The 21,890-nt window shown below is 46.1% G+C and overlaps 1 protein-coding gene across 1 annotated transcript in view; it reads right to left on the reverse strand.

The window, feature by feature from the left end:
• Positions 1 to 21,890, reverse strand: part of ANKRD52 (ankyrin repeat domain 52) — a 124,190-nt gene that overhangs the window by 78,805 nt on the left and 23,495 nt on the right. Inside the window, exons 11-14 of the mRNA XM_030196776.1 lie at positions 17,046 to 17,128; positions 15,621 to 15,738; positions 15,403 to 15,471; positions 14,625 to 14,765 (exon numbers count right to left, since the gene is read on the reverse strand). Of these exons, the coding sequence (XP_030052636.1) occupies positions 14,625 to 14,765; positions 15,403 to 15,471; positions 15,621 to 15,738; positions 17,046 to 17,128 (411 nt within the window). The remainder of the gene's footprint in view (positions 1 to 14,624; positions 14,766 to 15,402; positions 15,472 to 15,620; positions 15,739 to 17,045; positions 17,129 to 21,890) is intronic.

Consider the following 21,890-nt stretch of genomic DNA (forward strand, 5'->3'; position numbering starts at 1 on the left):
TTGGCTCTCGTCTCTGGGAGATAGGCGCGAGCCGTCCGAGAATCCAGCAGAGCTCCTATGAATTCGAGTCTCTGCGCTGGGAGAAGGTGGGGCTTTGGATAATTTATCACAAACCCCAGTAGCTCCAGTAGGCGAATAGTCATCTGCATGGACTGCAGGGCTCCTGCCTCTGATGTGTTCTTTACCAGCCAATCGTCGAGATATGGGAACACGTGCACCCCCAGCCTGCGGAGTGCCGCTGCTACCACAGCTAGGCACTTTGTGAACACCCTGGGCGCAGAGGCGAGCCCAAAGGGTAGCACACAGTACTGGAAGTGGCGTGTGCCCACCTGAAATCGCAGATACTGTCTGTGAGCTGGCAGTATCGGGATGTGTGTGTAGGCATCCTTCAAGTCCAGAGAGCATAGCCAATCGTTTTGCTGAATCATGGGGAGAAGGGTGCCCAGGGAAAGCATCCTGAACTTTTCTTTTTCGAGATATTTGTTCAGGGCCCTTAGGTCTAGGATGGGACGCATCCCCCCTGTTTTCTTTTCCACAAGGAAGTACCTGGAATAGAATCCCAGCCCTTCTTGCCCGGATGGCACGGGCTCGACCGCATTGGCGCTGAGAAGGGCGGAGAGTTCCTCTGCAAGTACCTTCTTGTGTTGGAAGCTGTAAGACTGAGCTCCCAGTGGACAATTTGGAGGTTTTGATGTCAAATTGAGGGTGTATCCCTGCCGGACTATTTGCAGAACCCACTGATCGGAGGTTATGAGAGGCCACCTTTGGTGAAAAGCTTTCAACCTCCCTCCGACTGGCAGGTCGCCCGGCACGGACACTTGGATGTCGGCTATGCTCTGCTGGAGCCAGTCAAAAGCTCGCCCCTTGCTTTTGCTGGGGAGCCGCGGGGCCTTGCTGAGTCGCACGCTGCTGACGAGAGCGAGCGCGCTGGGGCTTAGCCTGGGCCGCAGGCTGTCGGGAAGGAGGATTGTACCTACGCTTGCCAGAAGAGTAGGGAACAGTCTTCCTTCCCCCGAAAAATCGTCTACCTGTAGAGGTAGAGGCTGAAGGCTGCTGGCGGGCGAATTTGTCGAATGCGGTGTCCCGCTGGTGGAGAGACTCTACCACCTGTTCAACTTTTTCGCCAAAAATATTGTCCGCACGGCAAGGCGAGTCCGCAATCCGCTGCTGGAGTCTATTCTCCAGGTCGGCGGCACGCAGCCATGAGAGCCTGCGCATCACCACACCTTGAGCAGCGGCCCTGGACGCAACATCAAAAGTGTCATAAACTCCTCTGGCCAGGAATTTTCTGCACGCCTTCAGCTGCCTGACCACCTCCTGAAAAGGCTTGGCTTGCTCGGGGGGAAGAGCATCAACCAAGCCCGCCAACTGCCGCACATTGTTCCGCATGTGTATGCTCGTGTAGAGCTGGTAAGACTGGATCTTGGACACGAGCATAGAGGAATGGTAGGCCTTCCTCCCAAAGGAGTCTAAGGTTCTAGCGTCCTTGCCCGGGGGCGCCGAAGCATGTTCCCTAGAACTCTTAGCCTTCTTTAGGGCCAAATCCACAACTCCAGAGTCATGAGGCAACTGAGTGCGCATCAGCTCTGGGTCCCCATGGATCCGGTACTGGGACTCGATCTTCTTGGGAATGTGGGGATTAGTTAAGGGTTTTGTCCAGTTCGCAAGCAATGTCTTTTTTAGGACATGGTGCAAGGGAACAGTGGACGCTTCCTTAGGTGGAGAAGGATAGTCCAGGAGCTCAAACATTTCAGCCCTGGGCTCGTCCTCCACAACCACCGGGAAGGGGATGGCCGTAGACATCTCCCGGACAAAGGAAGCGAAAGACAGGCTCTCAGGAGGAGAAAGCTGCCTTTCAGGAGAGGGAGTGGGATCAGACGGAAGACCCTCAGACTCCTCGTCAGAGAAATAACTGGGGTCTTCCTCTTCCTCCCACGAGGCCTCACCCTCGGTGTCAGACACAAGTTCCCGAACCTGTGTCTGCAACCTCGCCCTGCTCGACTCAGTGGAACCACGTCCACGACGGGGGCGTCGAGAGGTAGACTCCCTCGCCCGCATCGGCGAAGCTCCCTCCGCCGACGTAGTCGGGGAGCCCTCCTGGGAGGTGGCCGCGGTCGGCACCGCACGCGGTACCGACGTCGGGGACCTCAACCTGGGCGATGGGCCAGCCGGCGCCTCGCTCGACGGTACCGGAGGCGCAAGCACCGCCGGTACCGGAGGGGTAGGGCGCAACAGCTCTCCCAGAATCTCTGGGAGAACGGCCCGGAGGCTCTCGTTCAGAGTGGCTGCAGAAAAAGGCTGAGAGGTCGATGCAGGCGTCGACGTCAGAACCTGTTCCGGGCGAGGAGGCTGTTCCGGGCTGTCCAGAGTGGAGCGCATCGACACCTCTTGAACAGAGGGTGAGCGGTCCTCTCGGTGCCGATGCCTGCTGGGTGCCGAATCCCTCTGCGACCCAGAGCTCTCGGTGCCGACACGGGGAGGAGACCGGTGTCGATGCTTCTTCGATTTTTTCCGAAGCATGTCACCGGAGCTCCCCGGCACCGACGAGGACGTAGAATCCATCCGTCGCTTCCTCGGGGCCGAGACCGAAGAGGGTCGATCTCGGGGGGGCTGTACCGCAGGAGCCCTCAGGGTAGGAGGAGACCCACCCGAGGGCTCACCGCCACCAGCAGGGGAATGGACAGCCCTCACCTGCACTCCACTCGATGCACCACCGTCCGACGACATCAGGAGACGAGGTCCCGGTACCACCGACGTCGATGCAGCTATCCGATGTCTCGGCGCCGATGCAGAGGCCCGATGCCTCGATGCACTCGATGCAAGGGCGGCCGAGGAAGATGGTCTGGACGCTGACGACGTCGATGCACTCGAAGATCCCGGTGCCGATGCCGACGAAGAGCCCGAGAACAACACGTTCCACTGGGCTAGTCTCGCTACCTGAGTCCGCCTTTGAAGCAGGGAACACAGACTGCAGTTCTGAGGGCGGTGCTCAGCCCCCAGACACTGAAGACACGACGAGTGTCTATCAGTGAGCGAGATAACCCGGGCGCACTGGGTGCACTTCTTGAAGCCGCTGGAAGGCTTCGATGTCATGGGCGGAAAAATCACGCCGGCGAAATCAAAAGCCGAAATGGCGAAAATTGAAGCACCAAAATTTAGAGGGAGAAAAATCTCGACCGAGGCCGAAAGAGGCCTACCCCGACGACGAAATAAAACTTATCGGGGCAAAAAGCTGGAAGTACGGGGAGGATTGACACGAAACCCGGGGAGGGTTTCCGGAGCACTTCCCGCACTAGAACAAAGCTTTTCCGAAGAAAAAACACGCTCAAAAAAACTTTGGACGCGCGAGGTCGACTTTCCGGGGCTCGACACGGCGAAAAAAACGACCGTACCGAGTGCGGACAAAAGAAGACTGGCCGGCTCGAGCCGGTTTCGGGCGGGAAGACGGCCGCGCATGCGCGGTGCGCGCGGGCGCGCGAGGACTAGCAAACGACTTTGCTAGTGAAGTTTCCGATTGGAGGGGCTGCCGTGGACGTCACCCATCAGTGAGAACAAGCAGCCTGCTTGTCCTCGGAGAATTAATTATATAAAGGACTAAGAATCAAGGACCTACACTGTTTGCAATTAAGATCTTTACGAAAGTGAAAAAATATGATTGTGTAACTCCACACCTGAAGGACTCGCACTGGTTACACCTCTCCCATCGTATCACCTATGAAAATCCTATTGCTAGTCTTTAAAATTTGAAACTCTGGAGAAACAGGATACCTTTTACAACTTCTGACACCTTATCAACCAACTAGGGAACTTAGATCAGCCCATCATAATCACTTAACTGTTCTGAATTTCCAGAAACAGCCTACAAGAACACTAGACACTCCATCTTTTCTGTCCAAGGCCCCGAACTATGGAATTAACTGCCTACCCATCTAAGAATGCAACCTTTTCTAAATTGTTTCAAGACCGATCTTAAGACATTTTTCTTCAGAAGCATTTAATTAATTCCACCAGCCTCTGGCATCTCAAGCACAAGCCCTGGATGCAGAACTTGACTACACAGATGTGGCCTTAACTGTCCCCCCGCCCCCCAGACATCCTACTAATGTAGTTCCCCACTCTATCCCTTTCTTGTCTTTTCAATCGCCACAAGATCCTTTTTTAGCCTGTAAGCAGCTCGGATGGTTTCTCTGTTGGGCAGGATAGTAAATCTCAAATAAACCTGAAAATTAAAGACGAGTCTATTAGACCAAGCAGAATAGGATCCTGAGGAAAAGTGCAGCCCATACTGCAAAGTTAAATCCCAGCTGAGTCTGTGATGCTAATCTGAGCCATTTGTATGAGGATAAGGCCAACTGATCTTATGAGTTTATTTGTTGCATTGGTATCCCACATTTTCCCACCTATTTGCAGGCGTTGAACCCCAATTGATATTGTGAAGTACTGCTAGGTAAAGTTGGGGAAAATATAGACCACCAATTCTGTGGGGAGAAGCCAAGTGAAGCAAGAAAGGTTAAGGGCTGCTGATTCTGCGAGTATAATCTCTAAGGCGATACTAAGAAGTTTTGCACAGGTGATCTCTACAAAGGTAAGTCAGAAACATTGGAGGTAAGCCAAGCTAAGCTGAGCTTATGACGTTAAGCACAGCCAAATCTGTGAAGTGCAGTACTGCTGCACTGGCAAAGTAAAAAGCAAGAGATGACGCTTATATCTCAGCTTACAAGAAAAAGAATCACAGATTTAAGCTGAGGAGGAAGCACAGTGATAACTGAGAAGGAAGGATCCCAAGCTTTGAAAATGAAAATGCAGCACATCTTGTGAAGCAGAACCGAGAGTCATATTCTATAATGGAAGAACTGAGAAATTGCAAGAGCTATCAAATATGAGGCAGACAGCCGTTGAAAGGAAGTTGAGAAGCTAAGCTGGAATACAGTTCTGGCACATTTATAAAGCAGCCTACAAATGTACAGGCAGATGATCAAAAGCCCCGGGCTGTTCCAAACAGTGCTCTAAAATAGCACTGGAACAGTGTGGGGCGCTATTAGACCTATGATCAGAGATAATGCATGCAAATTATCTCTGATCACGGGGTAGAAGTGCGGGAGAATTGTGCCTGAGCATGCGCTCAGCACAATTCTCCCGCACTTGTTTGACAGGTCTGGGCTGGAGACCAATGAAAAGAGGATGCCCATCTTTAAATCGGAAGATGGACATCCTCAACTGCCCTGTTGCAGGGACGGCCAAATTTCAAGGGGGTGTCGGAGGTATAGTGACTGGGGCAGTTGAGGACGTCCACATTTTGGATGTTTCTGCAATGGGCAGTTAAGGACGTCCAAAATTGGATGATTCTATGCCCATTGCAGAAACATCCAAAATTTGGACGTCCTCAACTGCCCCATCACAGAACCGTCCAAAGTTTGGACGTCCTCAACTGCCCTCGCTGGCAGGTTTGCTGTAGGGGGAAATGGGGCCTGCCAGCATGCAAATGAATGCTGGACAGGGCTCACCATTCCTCCCCAATGATCTGCAAACCCTAACGCCAGCTCGGAGCTGGCGTTAGGATTTGTCACGGCCAGCAACCCAATCTTTGGCGCGCTGGTCGCTGATCATTGGGGATGAATGCGTTAAGCGCTGATTAGCATGCATTTGCATGCTACTTGCGCTAAGAGCCCTCGAGTGTGTTGTTTCACGCGCTCGAGGGCTCTGATCATGGGGCGGTAACAAATGCCGGCGCTAGTATGGCGATAACAGCCTCTAGCGCCGGCATTTGCTTTTGATCATCTGCCTGTTAGTAAGGAAGAGGTAAGTTAGACTTCAATAATAAACCAGACTAAACTCCCCCAGTGACCAGTTAAAGATGCAACCCAAGTTAATAGAGCCTGGAGGAGCTACAGCCAATACTGAAGGACAAAATACAGTTTACTGCCACAACCGTGGTTGTGCCCTACTACGCCCTGACTTACTTTTGATGGTTGGCAGGCATCCGTGGCTCTCCCTGGGCTGCCGGTCCATCCTTCTGGGGTAATGGGCTGCTGGTGCTGAGGTTTCTAGCACCACATGGCGTTCTGCCGCTCATGCAGGCCCCCTGGCTTTTGCTGCTCCTGGCACGAGCTGGCACCTGCTTAGGCATGTGCCATGGCTCTTCTCTTATAGGACCCACAGCAGGAGTTCTTCAGGAAACCTCCCTGATGACATCACTGACTGGGAGCCTTATAAGTATCCTGTGACCTGCCTGCATTACCTTTGCAACATAGGTCTCCAAGCATCTGTCCGGGGGGGGGGGGGGGGGGGGGGGTTGCCTTGCCTCCAGTCTTCTTCCAGTCGCCTCCAGTTTCCTGCCATGTTCCTGTTGTCCATCTTGTTCCTGCCTGCTCCAGCTTGTCTTCTGCCTTATCCTTGCTCCTGTCCCAACCCCATCCGTGCCCTCTGCCTTGTTCCTGTGTCTGTTGGCATCTGTTGTGGTTCCCGGCTTCCGAGTCTTTTGGCTTCTGCCTCTCCCTGACCTTGACTTCGTCAAGCCAGCCCCCCAAGGGGTCTTTTCAGCGCTATCCCCTGGCTCTGTCAGGTCAACCCCTAATGGCTCTTCTAAGGGCCACCTTCTGGTTTCGTCTGCTGCCGGTTGGGGGTCTGCCTAGCCTACGGGCTGGGTGGGCAATGTATACTCAACTGTGGCCTAAAGGCTCACTTACCTCAAACGTGACATTTACATTGATAATAGAAAAAAACACCTTCAGCTAAAGATGTCACGAAAACAAGCTGACAGGGCCAAAAGGAGAGCCATCTGAAATAGAGGATTTTTTTTCTTCTCACTCCATCTGTCAGAGTGTGGCTGACAGGCTGTGCTGGGATTCCACTCAGCAAGCATATGGTGCAAGTCAGACTTCTCTGCCAAAAAAGGAAACCAGCAATATATTCTGATAGAAAACTTAAATAGGAAGCAAACACATCAGGGAAACACAGAGACCCAGAGTTCTATGTCCTCTCTTCGATTTAATTCTTTTTGTCTGCAAAGACAGACTAGCGGTAAGGAAAAAAAAGTTTACCTAAGCATGTCATCACATTTCAGAATCCATTGAACTGCTTGAAATTTAGAAACTGGCAGTCATCGATGATAGGAGAAACAGCCTGAATTGCGGGCATAACTACCATGGAGAGAACAGTTCACTCAGGGAACCACTACAGCGAGAGCCTTAGGACAAGTGCAGAAAAAAAGAGCAGCGTGAAGGAATATGGCTGTTGCCAGAGAGCTTTCCTGCTCTCTACCCAGTACTACTTGCTGAAAGAGAATAGCACAGCCACAAGGGGCCCCATGGAGAGGGAGAGAAGCTGAGCCTGCCTGTAGAACTCAAGAAATAGTAAGCTCTCTGAAGGGTGAGGAATTAACAAAAGGAAAAGGTCCCCAGGGAATAGCCAAAAAGAGACTCACAAAAGTTGTAAGAAGAAAGAACCGCATATTCAGTTCTACACAGCCAAAAAGGTCCAGAGGCACATCGGAGAACTAAAACTTATCTGACCCCAAAAAAGTAGTGCAGAGCCGGCTAAATTCAAGTTGAGGTGCACTGAATAAAGACAGAAGCAGCAGATGTCAAAGCAGACTGAAAAAACCTGCACTTAGTATGCAGGGGAAAACTGAAGGTCTCAGAGGTAAGCCAGAGGTGGTTTTGGCTGTCTCACAGGAGGAGACTAAAAGGCATATTTTAGACTTATAAGTGTCACCCCAGCTCCAAGTCAAAGCTTTACATAACCAAAAAAACATGGAGCATAAACCTCGCAGGAGGAACCCCCAGGCTCAACTGCTACCCAACTGGGTCCGCAGCAGCCACCAAAGGTAGGGTTACCATATGTCCGGTTTTACCCGGACATGTCCAGGCAACTGGGCGGGTTTTGCCATCCTGCCCGTTTGTCCGGATATCCGGACAAACAGACAGGCTGGCGGGTGGGCCTAATGTTGTCCTATCTCCTCCACTTACCTTACTGCCCTGGTGGTCTAGTGACTTCTTGGGGGCACGAAAGAGCCCCCTCTTTCCTGCCCAGAGTGCTGCCCTGCATTCTCTCTCTTCCCCGTGCAATGCTGACAGTCCCCTTCAACTCTCGGTGGCCATTTTGAATTGGCGCCGGGACCGCCCACCCGCCAGCCTGTTTGTCCAGCTATCCAGACAAATGGGCAGCCTGGCAAAACCCGCCCAGTTGCCTGGACATGTCCGGGTAAAACCGGGCACATGGTAACCCTACCTTTGGGGGGGGGGGAGGGGTGAAAGTGGGGGTGATATGTGACAGGGGCGGGGTGGGGTGTGGCGGGGCATGTGTCTTCTTTTTGGGGGGACCAAATATGGTAACCCTAACCAAAGGGCAATCCAGGAGCTACAGAAGATTCTAGGACTCCATGATACCCTTAAGGGGGCAAATCACGAAGCGCTACTTTCTTTCTCAATTTCCTTGTCAACACACGTAACCAACAAGTTCTGGACTGATTTAATAGATGCTAAAGAAAGTTGAGCCATATTGTACCATATTGTACCAGGTACTCCAGAGAAATAAAATCTCCCCAAACTGATCAAATGTATAGCTCTTGCAAGTCATCCCTGGAGAAGATGCGCACAAGAGAGGAGTCTTCCTCTGGAGGCAATTCTTCCACTCAGGCATCAGGGTCCCCCACATCAGTTAGCTCCACAGGGTCCCTCTGGAGCCCAATCTCCATCCTCCTCAAACAGTGAGAAATCAGCATCCAGCAGTTCCTCTCTATCCCAATCTAACTCTACTTCTTAGGAGGAATCCCTCAGGACACCCCCCCCCCCCCCCCCTCCAAATCAGCTGTGCCCCCCCCCCCCCCCAACTTGCAAAGACAGAAGGCCTTGTACATAGCAAGAATAAAATCCAGGGGCAAATCCACTCTGGAAGACTCCTGCAACTGGCCAGCTTCTTAACCTGATGCTGAAATCGAAACCTGCTCCAAGAGCAGCGCCACTGGACCTTCCCTCCCCCCCCCGAATTACAGGCAAGATGGCGGCGGTTCCTGCCATTGCTGTGACTGCCACTATTAGGGGAACACTATTACTGCTTGCCTCCGACAAGTCCCTGTGGGTGGAAGGTTCCGAATAGTCCCTCCCGTGGTCAGTGTAAAAAATTTACAGTGCCCTGTGGAATCCAGCCCTCTCCTGAAACAGGCCAAGCAGCATTTCAACCTCATCGTACCTCAACCGCACAGCATTCTGTGTGTGGAGATGAGAGATGGTAGCTCTCGCACGGAAGCCCTGGAGGCACTAGCAACTGCTGCTGCAAAGACTGGACTTGACCCAGTAAAGTAGGCTGCAAGGACAAGATGCTTACACTGCTGGAGCACATTTTTTTTTTTTTTTTTTAATTCAGGGCAAATCCCGCAAACTCTCAAAACTGCCCATCTGTCCAAAGATAGAGAGGGTCAGTTGAGGCTCCAACACCAACTCAGGGAGGTGAGGGGAGAGACCCGGTCACTAGGCCTTGATAACCTCGAGGCTATGGAGACCCCCATGGACCCCCTGTCCCTGCACAAGGTCAGCTGCACTGAGAGGGAAACACCAAATGAACTCACACCTAACCTCTGAAAGTTAATCTTGACAACTCCATTTTTTTGGTTTTTATTAAAGCTAAAACACCAAACCCCAAGGAGAGTATACCTAGTCTGGGACTTAACAGGCTTGCCACATCCACCATATGCTGGACACTGAGAACTGATTCTAGGGGGACTACACAGCTCACTTATAGCATTAGACGTCAGTGTTTCTCAGTCTCCATTTGCTGGTGGGCATGCATAACCTATACATCTGTGCCGGTCTGCAGGGACGCTATAGAATGAAGTTATTTGTTCAGTTAGCTTGATTTGATTTGATGGGGAGGGGACATTATAAAGGGTGACTGGTTAGCTGTATGCAAGTATATATATATTAAGATTTTGCTCACACCTTTTTCAGTAGCAGCTCAAGGTGAGTTACATTCAGGTACACTGGTTATTTCCCTGTCCCTGGAGGGCTCACAATCTAATTTTGTACCTGAAGCAATAGAGGGTTAAGTGACTTGCCCAAGATCACAAGAAGCAGCAGCGGGATTTGAACAGCTGGATGTCAAGACTGGTACTATAACCACTAGGCCACTCCTTCATTCCTGTATAGTCTGGAAAGTTTTTGTACTTCTGTTTTTATTTCAGCATTTATATTATGTGCTGTCAATTCTAGGCAGAGTGCATCAGCACATACATAATAAAACAACAAAAACATAAAACCAGAGTATTCAATCATTCAGTCTTCAGCACATATAACAGTCAAACCTCTTGTCTTATTCAACAGCTCAATTTAAAAACTCAGTCTATTATACCTTATAAAGGCACCATCAGTCTAAAACAATCAAATTCACCTCTATAACCACTCCAAACTTTTCCCTTCCTGTCTCAGACACTTTGAAGATTCTTGGAGTAACCACTGATCGTAATCTCACACTTGAATGCCATGTTAAGAATACAACTAGGAAGATGTTTCAGTCAATGCGGAAGCTTAGAAGACTAAAACCTTTCTTCCCAAGGGGCATTTTTCGCAACCTGGTACAATCAATGGTGTTGAGTCATCTAGATTATTGCAATGCACTGTATACTGGCTGTAAAGAAAATATCATCAAGAAACCAGACAGCCCAAAACACCGCAGCTAGACTCATTTTTGGAAAATCAAAATACGAAAGTGCTAGACCCCTAAGAGAGAAGCTCCATTGGCTGCCCGTTAAGGAACGATCTGTGTTCAAAGTTTGCACTCTAGTTCATAAAATCATTCATGGAAATGCTCCGGTATACATGTCAGACCTTATTGATTTAGCACCCAGGAACGCTAAGAGATCAGCAAACACATTCTTGGGACTTCATTTCCCTAGCTGCAAAGGTCTAAAGTACAAACTAGTACATGCGTCCTGTTTTTCTTACATTGGCACGCAGCTGTGGAATGCCATTACCACTGGATCTGAAAAATATTCACAACCTCATCAACTTTCGAAAATCTTTAAAGACTCTCCTTTATAACAAGACTTACCATAATAATCAATAATAGGAATTCCAACACACCACTAATTACTTGATAATCTGTCTGCCTTCTGATTTATTGAATTGATTATATCCCTTGTTGCACTTGCTCGTTACGTAACCAATTGTTTATCTACTCTGGATCAGCGCTTGTATTATTGTAAGCCACTTTGAGTCTGCAAATAGGTGGAAAAATGTGGGATACAAATGCAACAAATAAATAAATATGGCACTTTGATGTATAGACTTCTTAAATAACAGGGTCTTTAACAGATTTAAACTGCTTCAAATCACAAAGCGATCGAATTTTGTCTGAAAGAACATTCCATATCTGTGAACCTTTTACATAAAAGATGGAATTCCTATATTCTTCCAGATAAACTAAATGAAATGAGGAAACATCTCACATATTTGAAGCTGATGATCACAGGGAATGAAGAGGTTGATGAAGATGTAGAGAAAACGCTATTACTGGAGAAAGCTTACCACTTAAAACTTTAAAAAAAAAAGCATTAGTATTTTACAATGAATATGCACTTCAAAAGGTAACCAATGCAGAGCTACTAGTGATAAGAGTAATATGCTCAAATTTTGACATATCTTTGATTACTTTGGCAAAAGAAGTGGATCATTTGAGTGCTATACGAGCAGATAATGTTCAATAAAGTGTTTAAAAAATATTTATCACCACCCTTGTTTCATTTTATTCTTGCCAAAACAACAGAAGTTTGGAAAAACTTTAAACATAAGGAAGTTGAAAAAATATGTCTGGGGGCAAAATAACAGAAAACGTAATAGAATGGGACCAACATTAGTTTTTCACTAATTCCCTCCCCCCCCCCCATGTCAAAGTCTGAACATGCCAATAAAAACAGAAAGAGGGTTCCTGATAAATAAAATCATCCCCTAAAATGGCATAATGGATTTCTATGGGAAAGAGAGTTCCAGCACCTACAGTACCCATAAACATACACCAGGCTAACACAGATGCACACACAGAAGGGTTGGAAATAATAAAAAATGACACCAAGAGGGATAAAGTATTTATCTGACAAAGTCACTGTTGACAGAATTCAAAAGGTGTATTTACAGTTTAACCAGAGTGCTACTGTCCCAAGGCAGCAGCTTTTGCTGTGCTTCACCACTAGGAGGCAGTACTCTCAGCAACCTGTAGCAAACCACATAGTGATTGGGGGTCTTTTACTTAAGCTTAGCTCGAGTTATCTGCAGCAGGGCCCATAGGAATAAAATGGGCCCTGCTGCAGATAACTGGAGATAAGAAAAAACCCTGTCACTATACATAGCAACTTTTCAAAAACTCAGTTGCAATCACTAAGTGTCACAGTACGAAATTACAAAGAAAATAAAATACATATATCGTTAAAAAAAAAAAAAAAAAAAAAGACAACATAGGAATGGGGGTGGTGTTAGGAGCCTTTCTAAAGCAAGCATGCATAGTTTATTTCATAATATAACTCTTTCCAAACCAGAACTATGTTTGGAATAGCTCCATTCAAACCATCCTATGAATTTGCATGTAAGGAGAAATAAGGCCTTACCTGCTAATTTTCTTTCCTTTAGGCATCCAGATCAGTCAAGACCCTTGGGTTACACACTCCTACCAGCTGATAGAGACTGAGAACACTGACTGTGAGAATTGTATAAGATCCCTGTGCAGTTCCCCAGCCAGCTAGCCAGCATTTCCACTAACAAAGCAGATAAAAGACTCCTCAAAAAGAACAACTGCCCCCCCCCCCCCCCCTTTGCCTCAGCCTGAACAGCATTCCACTCTGTACTACTGCAAGAACGGCATTGAAAAACTGAGGAAAACCACCCATATGTGCAGGCTGCTAGCGTCCCAGAATTACAATAATGACATAGGCTTTTTTTTTTTCTACTTTAATGAACTGCAACCACAGCAAAAGAAGAAGACAACAACCTAGACTATCACACATAGGTTCACCAAAACAAATAACACAGCAGGTGGGCTCTTACACAAGTGTATAAGTGTTGCCATATTGGGACAGATTGAAGGTCTATCAAGCCCAGAATCCCATTTCCAACAGTGGCCAATCCAGGCTACTTGGTAAGATCCTAAAACTGTACAATACATTTTATGCTGCATATCCAAGAAATAAGCGATGGATTTTCCCCAAGTCCACCTTAATAATGGCTTATGTACTTTTCTTTTAGGAAGCTATCCAAACCTTTTTTAAAGCCCGCTAACTGCTTTTACCACATTCTCTGGCAACAAATTCCAGAGTTTAATTACACGTTGAGTGAAGAAATATTTTCTCCGACGATTTGGTTTAAATTTACTACTTTGTAGATTCATTACGTGCCCCCTAGTCCTAGTATTTTTGGAAAGAGTAAACTAACGATTCATCTCTACCTATTCCATTCCACTCATTATTTTATAGACCTCTATCATATCTCCCCTCAGCCATCTCTTCTCCAAGCTGAAGAGCCCTACACGCTTCAGCCTTTCCTCATAAGGAAGTTGTCCCATCCCCTTTAACATTTTCGTCGCCCATCTTTTGACCGGTCTGGATACCTAAAGGAAAGAAAATGAGCAGATTAAGGCCCAATTTCTCCTTCCTTAGTGGCAATCCAGACCGGACAAGACACTTGGGAAGTACCAAAGCAGTAACCTCAAGGGTGGAATCCCTGAAGTCAACATCTATGCACCAAACCTCACGTCCAGCGAAGCCTGGTGTCCAACCAGTAATGCTTCACAAAGGAATGCAGCGAGGACCACACCCTGGGGAAGAAGTGGTCCCCGCGGACCAGCACCCCAATGGCAGCCAGCAGACCTGTTTTATTATTTTTTTTTAATAAAAACTAGCAACTGCAAAGAAAAACAACCAAAAGACTCACCACCCCAGGGTACACCCCCCCCCCCCCCCCCCCAAGAAGGCCTACCAGACCACTCAGACTGCACATCTACCATCTGCTGGGAGACTGAGAAATACTGGCTGGCTGGAGAACTGCACAGGGGTCTTATACAATTCTCACAATCAGTGTTCAGTCAGTATCTGCTGGTAGGAGTGCACAACCTAAGTGTCTTGACCGGTCTGATCTGCCGATAAGGAATGGTTTTATTTCTTTTCGTAAAGCTTTGAAAACTTATTTGTTAGTTAAATTTAGCTAGTTATGTTGCTTTGGATGGTTTTTTTTTTGTTTTACTTTAAATTTATTTATAATTTCTGATGTTCTGTATCAGAATTCTTTTCTTACTGCATCTCGCCTTGCATCTCATTTTGAGGGAGTTGGCGGCGGGTGATAAATCCTTTATAACATACCATATATGCAGACAGGAGGCAATAATTCCAAGAATCATGTCCTACAAGCTCTAAAGTCTCCAGCTTCCTTCTCCTGTTCTTCAGCAGTCCCATACACTTACCCTAGTGTTCTTAATATTGTCCCCCTCCATTCAGATCCGGTCACACACGCATCCCTTCACTCTTTCTTTCAGATAAAAAGATTACTGGTGAAACCCAGGAGATTCCTAGTGAAAACCATAGAGTCCCCACAACAATGACAGATTCTCACACCAAGACAACATTTTAACCCGTCTCTCTCTCTCCTCACCTCCGGTAGGTATCAGAAGCAGCAGCGTAGTGTAAGGGGCTACATCCTTTACAGTCTGCTTCATTAATACTGGCTCCGGCAGTGACTAGAGTCACCGTACACTGATAGCTACCATTAGCAGCTGCATAGTGCAATGGAGTCCTGCAGAGAAATACAATGAAAAGACAATACATTCAATAGAGAGGACAGTATTAGCTCTGCACATGCATTATACAGCATACCACAGCAGTAAAGTATTTACTTCGATGGACATAATACACTTAAACATAAACCTTACATTTAAAGAGAATGCACACAGTGAGTTTAAAGGATCTGCTAAAGCTAACAGATACTGTTCTGACCCGAAGATTGAATTAACATCCAACAGCTAACCTAAAAATGTATTAGCCTATTAAAAAAGGGTCACTTCATTTTTAATTTTAATTTATTTTTAAATATTAACCTTTAAAGTGACTAGAAAGGAAGCCACAGTACTTTACCTACTTCTATTGATTTACCCTGTCTTATTACACCAATGATCCTCCCTAAACCAGCTTTGTCGGTCTGCGTTCCATGGAGGGAGGAGCTTGTGTTTTCATATCACAGAAAAGGTAGGACTGCTGTATCACACAAAGCGCCTAGATGTGCAAAAAGGTTAATCCCTGCACAACTTATCAGGAACTACTGGATGAAAAGCATGTCACAAAATTTACCCTCCCTCAAAAGAAGAGCCAAATCTACTATAAACACAAGTACAAAATAACATCCCCCTTTTTCTGGGCCTCCAGAATCTGTTTACCTTCCAAATTTATCTCGCCTCCTCAAATCAGCACCACTGCTCAGCAGCAAGTTCAGACATTCAACATTCCTAGAAGGAAGAAAAAGCATCATGGTCTCCAATTTCAGCCCATTCAGGAAACTACTGGCCCCTAACTTCATTTCCACAGTACGTAATCCTTTTGTGTCATACAAACAAGGTGTGGAATCCCAACAGGTGTAAGAGACACGAAAACTCACCCTCCAGAAGCAGCAGCATGGAGACAGGTTCTCCCGAGGTTATCAGGCGTGTTGATATCGAAGCCTGCAGACAGTACGTGCTCATTACTCAGAGAGGACACGATACTGTACAACTGACCTGCAGCGACCAAAGAGACAAAACAGAAACAAGAGTGTCATTTACTAAACAAACTATAGAGAAAAAAAATACAATGTTTATGTTTATTAAGGCGTTTGATATACTGCCAGTTCTGGCAAACAGATCACATCAATTAAATAAAAATAATGAAACATAGCAAACAAAAGAGGGAGAAAGGAACACCAACACTTAGACAAAATTATCCTATCCTATATAATAAAATGCACCTCCAACATTCTGAAGCTGACTGCATGGCTGAGGCATTCCTGCTCTCTGTATCCATGTCCTGAATTGACATCACATACTTCCGGGTTCGTCACAAGCAGAAGTGACCAACCACATGAGGTTTCTCGGCTTCAGGATGTTGGAGGTGCATTCTATTAAATAGGATTGGTCAGTTCCTTGAAGCACAGACAGAGCTCAGCGTCCTGCACAGTAACGCTCAGACACCAGAGAGAGGGGGGGCATCTCTGTCACACACACACTCTCTCTCACACACTTTCTCTCTCACAGTCAATGTCTTTCTCTCTCTCACTCTCATACACTGTCTCTCACACACTCTGAGGCATATTTTCAAAGCACTTAGCCTTCCAAAGTTCCATAGAAACCTATGGAACTTTGGAAGGCTAAGTGCTTTGAAAATATGCCTCTCTATGTCTCACACTGTATCACATTCACTCTCTGTCACACAGTCACTCACACACTCTCTTGGTCTCATACACTCAGTCTCACACAGACTCTCTCTCTCTCGCACACACTGTATCTGCGTGAAACACACACTCTCTCTCTCACACTGTCTCTCACATATGCACTTGCACACACTCTTGATTCTCACACACACACTCGCACCCAGACTCACTCGCTCTCTCTCACACCCACACTCGCACATTCACTCTCTCTCTCACACACAGTCACTCTCACATACGCTCTCTCAAACATACACCCTCCGAGGAAAACCTTGCTAGCGCCCATTTCATTTGTGTCAGAAACGGGCCTTTGTTACTAGTAGCTAATAAAATAAAATGAAATGTATAAAAGTAAAACTCTGACAGATCCATAGAGACTATGTACCCCAACAGGCACCCATAGTTTCCTCAGGAATAGGAAGAGGTTAATCTAAAAAAAAAAAATTGAAAAAAGTAGGTTTTTAGAAAAACCTTGAATTTGATAAAAGAAAGTTCAGATCGAATTGCAGGTGGTAAGGCAGAGTTTCTTGTTGCTTCATAATGTTTTTTTTTTTTGGAGAAGGTAAAACAAGGTGGTGAGCATACCCATTTTAGGTGATTTGCTCACCTCAAAACACCCACCTGAGGAAAGTAATTTACGACAACAGTCTGAAAATCCAAAGAGAACAGCCAAGTGCAGGGGAAACATCCCATGGATGCCACGCCTGAGACAAAAAAGAAAAAAAAAAGGTTAAAGTTACTGAAAGACTTGGTCACTATCTTTAATATTTCTAACCCAACTCCAAGTCAATCATGCACACTATTATAAAATTCAGAGAACAAGATCTTACAGCAGCAGCTGCAGAGAAAATTCTGCAGAGGCTGAACTAAAAACTCTGCTCACAATCCAAGAGCACCATATCTGCCAGGGTGGCACCTCACATCAGCACAATCATATCAAACCCTTCCCTTTCCCTACCACCACTTACCCATTTGTAGTAGAACCTTAACCCCTCCCCTTTTCCTCTTTCCCAACCCCCATCAGACTACAGCAGAATCTCACACCCCTTCTCTTTATGGATATGTATTCATTTTTTCTCATTTATGCACATTAAATAGTTCACAACAAAATAAAATGTGAAATTGGGACTTACTTCTAATATCCTATCCTTGAATCCTGCCAGAACTGTATGGGTTATATCCTCTTATCAGCACTCTACCCATAAAGCCAACTGAATCTTGGTCAAGTGAACTCAAATCCCATCTGGTACCCTCAGGCCCTTCCCACATAGGATCATGAAGGTCTGCAAACAAGACAAAGGACCTATCCAAAGTCCAAAACAAATAGGTCACATTTAAATACTGCCAACAGCACCCTGCTGACATCCAAGCAACGTAATCAGCCAGCGCACTATCTTTGTGGGACTTGTGAAAAACATGGGCAACACTTTCTCTTGGTTCACACAAAAGGGAGAAATAGCCTTCAATAAGGAGGGATACACCCTGATAATCACCTTTCATCTTGAAAGCCAGATGGGAATCCCTAAAATGAAAGAGCTGACAGCTCCAGAGATTTAACAAACCGAACAAACTGCTATCACAAAAACTGCTTTCAAGGTCAAATCCTTAACCAACGCACAACAAAGTGATGAAGCCAAGGCTAGCACCTGTAAAACCAGGTGCAGATCGCATGAGGGATCTACCCTCCTACTGTAAGTAGGGCCTGACCGACTCCCTTTAGAAATCTCACCATGTCCGGGAGAAATGCTACCAAACTGCTTGCACTCTCACCTTGTAACTGGAGATGGCTGCTACCTGCACGTTCAAAGAATTCAGCACTAGCCCTTAGTCCAAACCAGCCTGGAGGAAGGTCAAAATCTCTAGAATCAACACTTCTAGGGGGAAACCAATGCCCTCTATGGCCATAACATAAGTAGAAATGGATCCGGATCTTTCATGACCACTGAATCTTGTTGACCTTATGTCATCTCTTCCTGTGATGTGCACCACAGAGAAGGCCTGCAGGTTTGCCTCCATCCACACGAGGATCAGTCTTACTTCCTTTGCAACTGGGCAACTCTCAGTGTCTCCTTGCCTTTTGACATATGCCACCACCATTGTGTTTATCACTCAACATTTACACCACACCTCCCCGAATACAAGGGAAGAAGGCCAGCAAGGCCAAGTAGATGGCTCTCATCTCCAACCTGTTTATACTTCACTTGCCCTCCTCAGTTGACTACTTGACATGGAGCCATCCAACCTTGAAAATATACTTTCCAACCTGCTTGGCTCACATCAGTCACTACTGTGATCCACACCTGAAGCTCAAGGCCAACCTCTCTGCTGAAGTGAATCAGCCACCAGCAAAGCTTATCCCTGACCTGTGATGAGACCAGGAGACAAAGCCTGAACCCCTCAGACCCAGGAGACCTCCAGGTAAACACCACACTCCAAAGCAGTTTCACATGGGTTCTTGCCCAAAAGCACCAGACTGAGTGCTGCTACCATCAATCCCAAAATCTGAAGATACTCCCATACTCTTGGAGCCCAGTGACTCAGGGCAACTGGATATGCACCCTACCCTCACACTGGTATGTCAAACTGCTCTATGCATAATTTATGATCCACCCCAACACCTGCATAACCCAAGCCATTGCTCGTTGCTAGATTTTGCTGACAAGCTGTCAAGGTACAGATGGACCATTATCCCCTTCTAATAAAGGACTGCTGTTGCCACAACTACCATCACTTCAGAAAAAGTTCTAGGGGGAAGTGGATGGAACTGGAAATGTTTCCCCAGGACTGCAAGACCACAGGGACCTCTTGCAAGGTCTCAATCTGAAAACGGGGCACTCGAAAGCATGAATTTATCACCATCAAGTCCAGAATGAGATGGAAGGTCCTTCCCTTCTTCAGAACAACAAAGTGTATCGGAGTACCGATCTCTTGAGGTGGGGAACAGGAATGGCACAATCTTCTCATAGATCTGCAGTCTTTCCAGGGTCTTTTACTGTTTTGCCCTTGGTCACAGACCTTCAAGAGGACTCCATAAAGGCATCTAAGACTCAGGAGACCAAGTTCATGATGTAACTACGTTAAGTCACCTCCAACACTCACTGATCCAATGGTAGCGTGGGGAGGCTCCAGATCCCCCTATTGTTTGTTCCTTTGACTTCCTAAATGTAAGAGGACCACAACCTGTGGTACAGCTGGTCCTCTGTACCGAAAACTCCTTTGCTCTCTAAACGACAAACACAAACCTCCAGATCTTGACAACCTGCTCCTGCCTTTGGGGAGATCTGAGCTTGACTTCTCCAGCAACTTATCAAATAGCAGCAAACACTGGAAGAGGAGCCTGCTCAAGCAGGTTTTCAATGCGGAATCTGTCACTTGGTGCCATAGTCACAGCCATCTCTTGACTCTCCAGATATTTCTATTAGCCATCAAACCTGGGAACCTCTGATATGGCCAGATCATTTCTCTTTTATGTAAAAAATTCCCAATTAGATTCTAATATGAAAAATCAGTTGCCTATAAAACAGTGTAGATGAAAGACAGAACCTGAAGTTTTTTGGCAGTCAGTAGCCACAAAATTGGAGGGTTTATCCTCCAATTTGGAGTTAAGTACCTGGAATGATGTTATTAATACAGTGCTAGACACAAGTGACCTATCAAAGATACAAAACAAAGTTCATCAAACCAAGGGTTGATCTTCCAACTTGCATTAATAAAAAGAAGCTGTGGGAAACTGGAGCGAACCTAGAGGAAGGACTATCAAGCTTTCCTACTACGGAAAAAGGAAGTTAAGGAGTATAAAGAGAGCAGATCAATTCAGCTAAAAATCAGTTATTGATTATTCTATTTTCTTCTCTTAGCTGGAGAAGAAAACAGAAAAATCAAATAAGTAAAATGCTGTTTAAAATCTTTGATGACATGAGTAACACGGATACTTTGTTCATGATTCCTGCTTCTTTATAACCTAGTGCAGCTCCTCTTATTGACTTATAAGTGCATTCACAGGGGCTGTCTTTTCTTCATGTTCATTTGTGAAGCGCTGCGTACGACTGGTAGCGCTATAGAAATGATTTATAGTAGTAGTAGTGCAGAACAACTAGCACAATTTTTTCAGAGTAAAATTAATAAAATTAGGCAAACCATTTCCTCTGGTTAATTTAGAGAATACTTGTATGTCACCAGGTAATGACTTTGTGTGATATTCCTGGGACTAGAAACTGGAATAATTTCAAGATGATCCCCTTCCAGTCAATTAAGAAATTGGTATGTCAGCTTAGTAAAAGAACCTGCTTTGGCTTACAGAGTTTGTAAATTCTATACTTCAATCTGGTTGTTATTTGGAGAGCATGTCAGATATCATACTGACCCCTTTACCTAAATCACTGAATGCTGATTTAACTGTTGTAGATAACCATTGTCCAGTCGCCAGCATTCCTTGGATGGCCAAAATTATTTGAATGCTCAGTGAACAAACAGTTACATAAGTACATAAGTAATGCCATACTGGGAAAAGACCAAGGGTCCATCGAGCCCAGCATCCTGTCCACGACAGCGGCCAATCCAGGCCAAGGGCACCTGGCAAGCTTCCCAAACGTACAAACATTCTATACATGTTATTCCTGGAATTTTGGATTTTTCCAAGTCCGTTTAGTAGCGGTTTATGGACGTGTCCTTTAGGAAACCGTCCAACCCCTTTTTAAACTCTGCTAAGCTAACCACCTTCACCACTTTCTCCGGCAACGAATTCCAGAGTTTAATTACACGTTGGGTGAAGAAAATTTTTCTCCGATTTGTTTTAAATTTACTACACTGTAGTTTCATCGCATGCCCCCTAGTCCTAGTATTTTTGGAAAGCGTGAACAGAAGCTTCACATCCACCTGTTCCACTCCACTCATTATTTTATATACCTCTATCATGTCTCCCCTCAGCCGTCTCTTCTCTAAAAGATTAGAGACATAATATATTTTACATAAACATCAACATGGTTTTAGGTCCAGACACAGCACAGAAACATTTCTTTTAGCCCTTACAATGCAGGTTAAGCAATCATTAAGCAAAGACATGCAGACAGTGTTATTGTAGTTTGACATCTCCGCAGCCCTTGACGCTATTAACCACTCTCTGTTATTTAAACTAAGTGAATTAGGAATAGCCAGGTCAGTTTTGAGTTGGTTCGAACAAGTTTTGAGATCTAGGACCTACCGAGTGAAAGGGAAAGAGATAGTGTTTCATCATATTGAAATCCTGGCTGTGGGGTACCACAAGGTTTCCCGCTTTTGTTTAATAAATATTTACGGTCACTAGGGGCCCTGTTTACTAAGCCGTGTTATAGGCGCGTTAGCATTTTTAATACGTGTTAATGTACGCGCATTATCAGTGTACGCGCATACAATATCCCTAATTGTAGGCATGTTAAAAATGCTAACGCGCCTTAGTAAACAGGGCCCTTAATTCTTTATTTGAAGATT

This window comes from Microcaecilia unicolor, chromosome 3 (genome assembly GCF_901765095.1).
Source record: "Microcaecilia unicolor chromosome 3, aMicUni1.1, whole genome shotgun sequence".
Classification (NCBI taxonomy): Eukaryota; Metazoa; Chordata; class Amphibia; order Gymnophiona; family Siphonopidae; genus Microcaecilia; species Microcaecilia unicolor.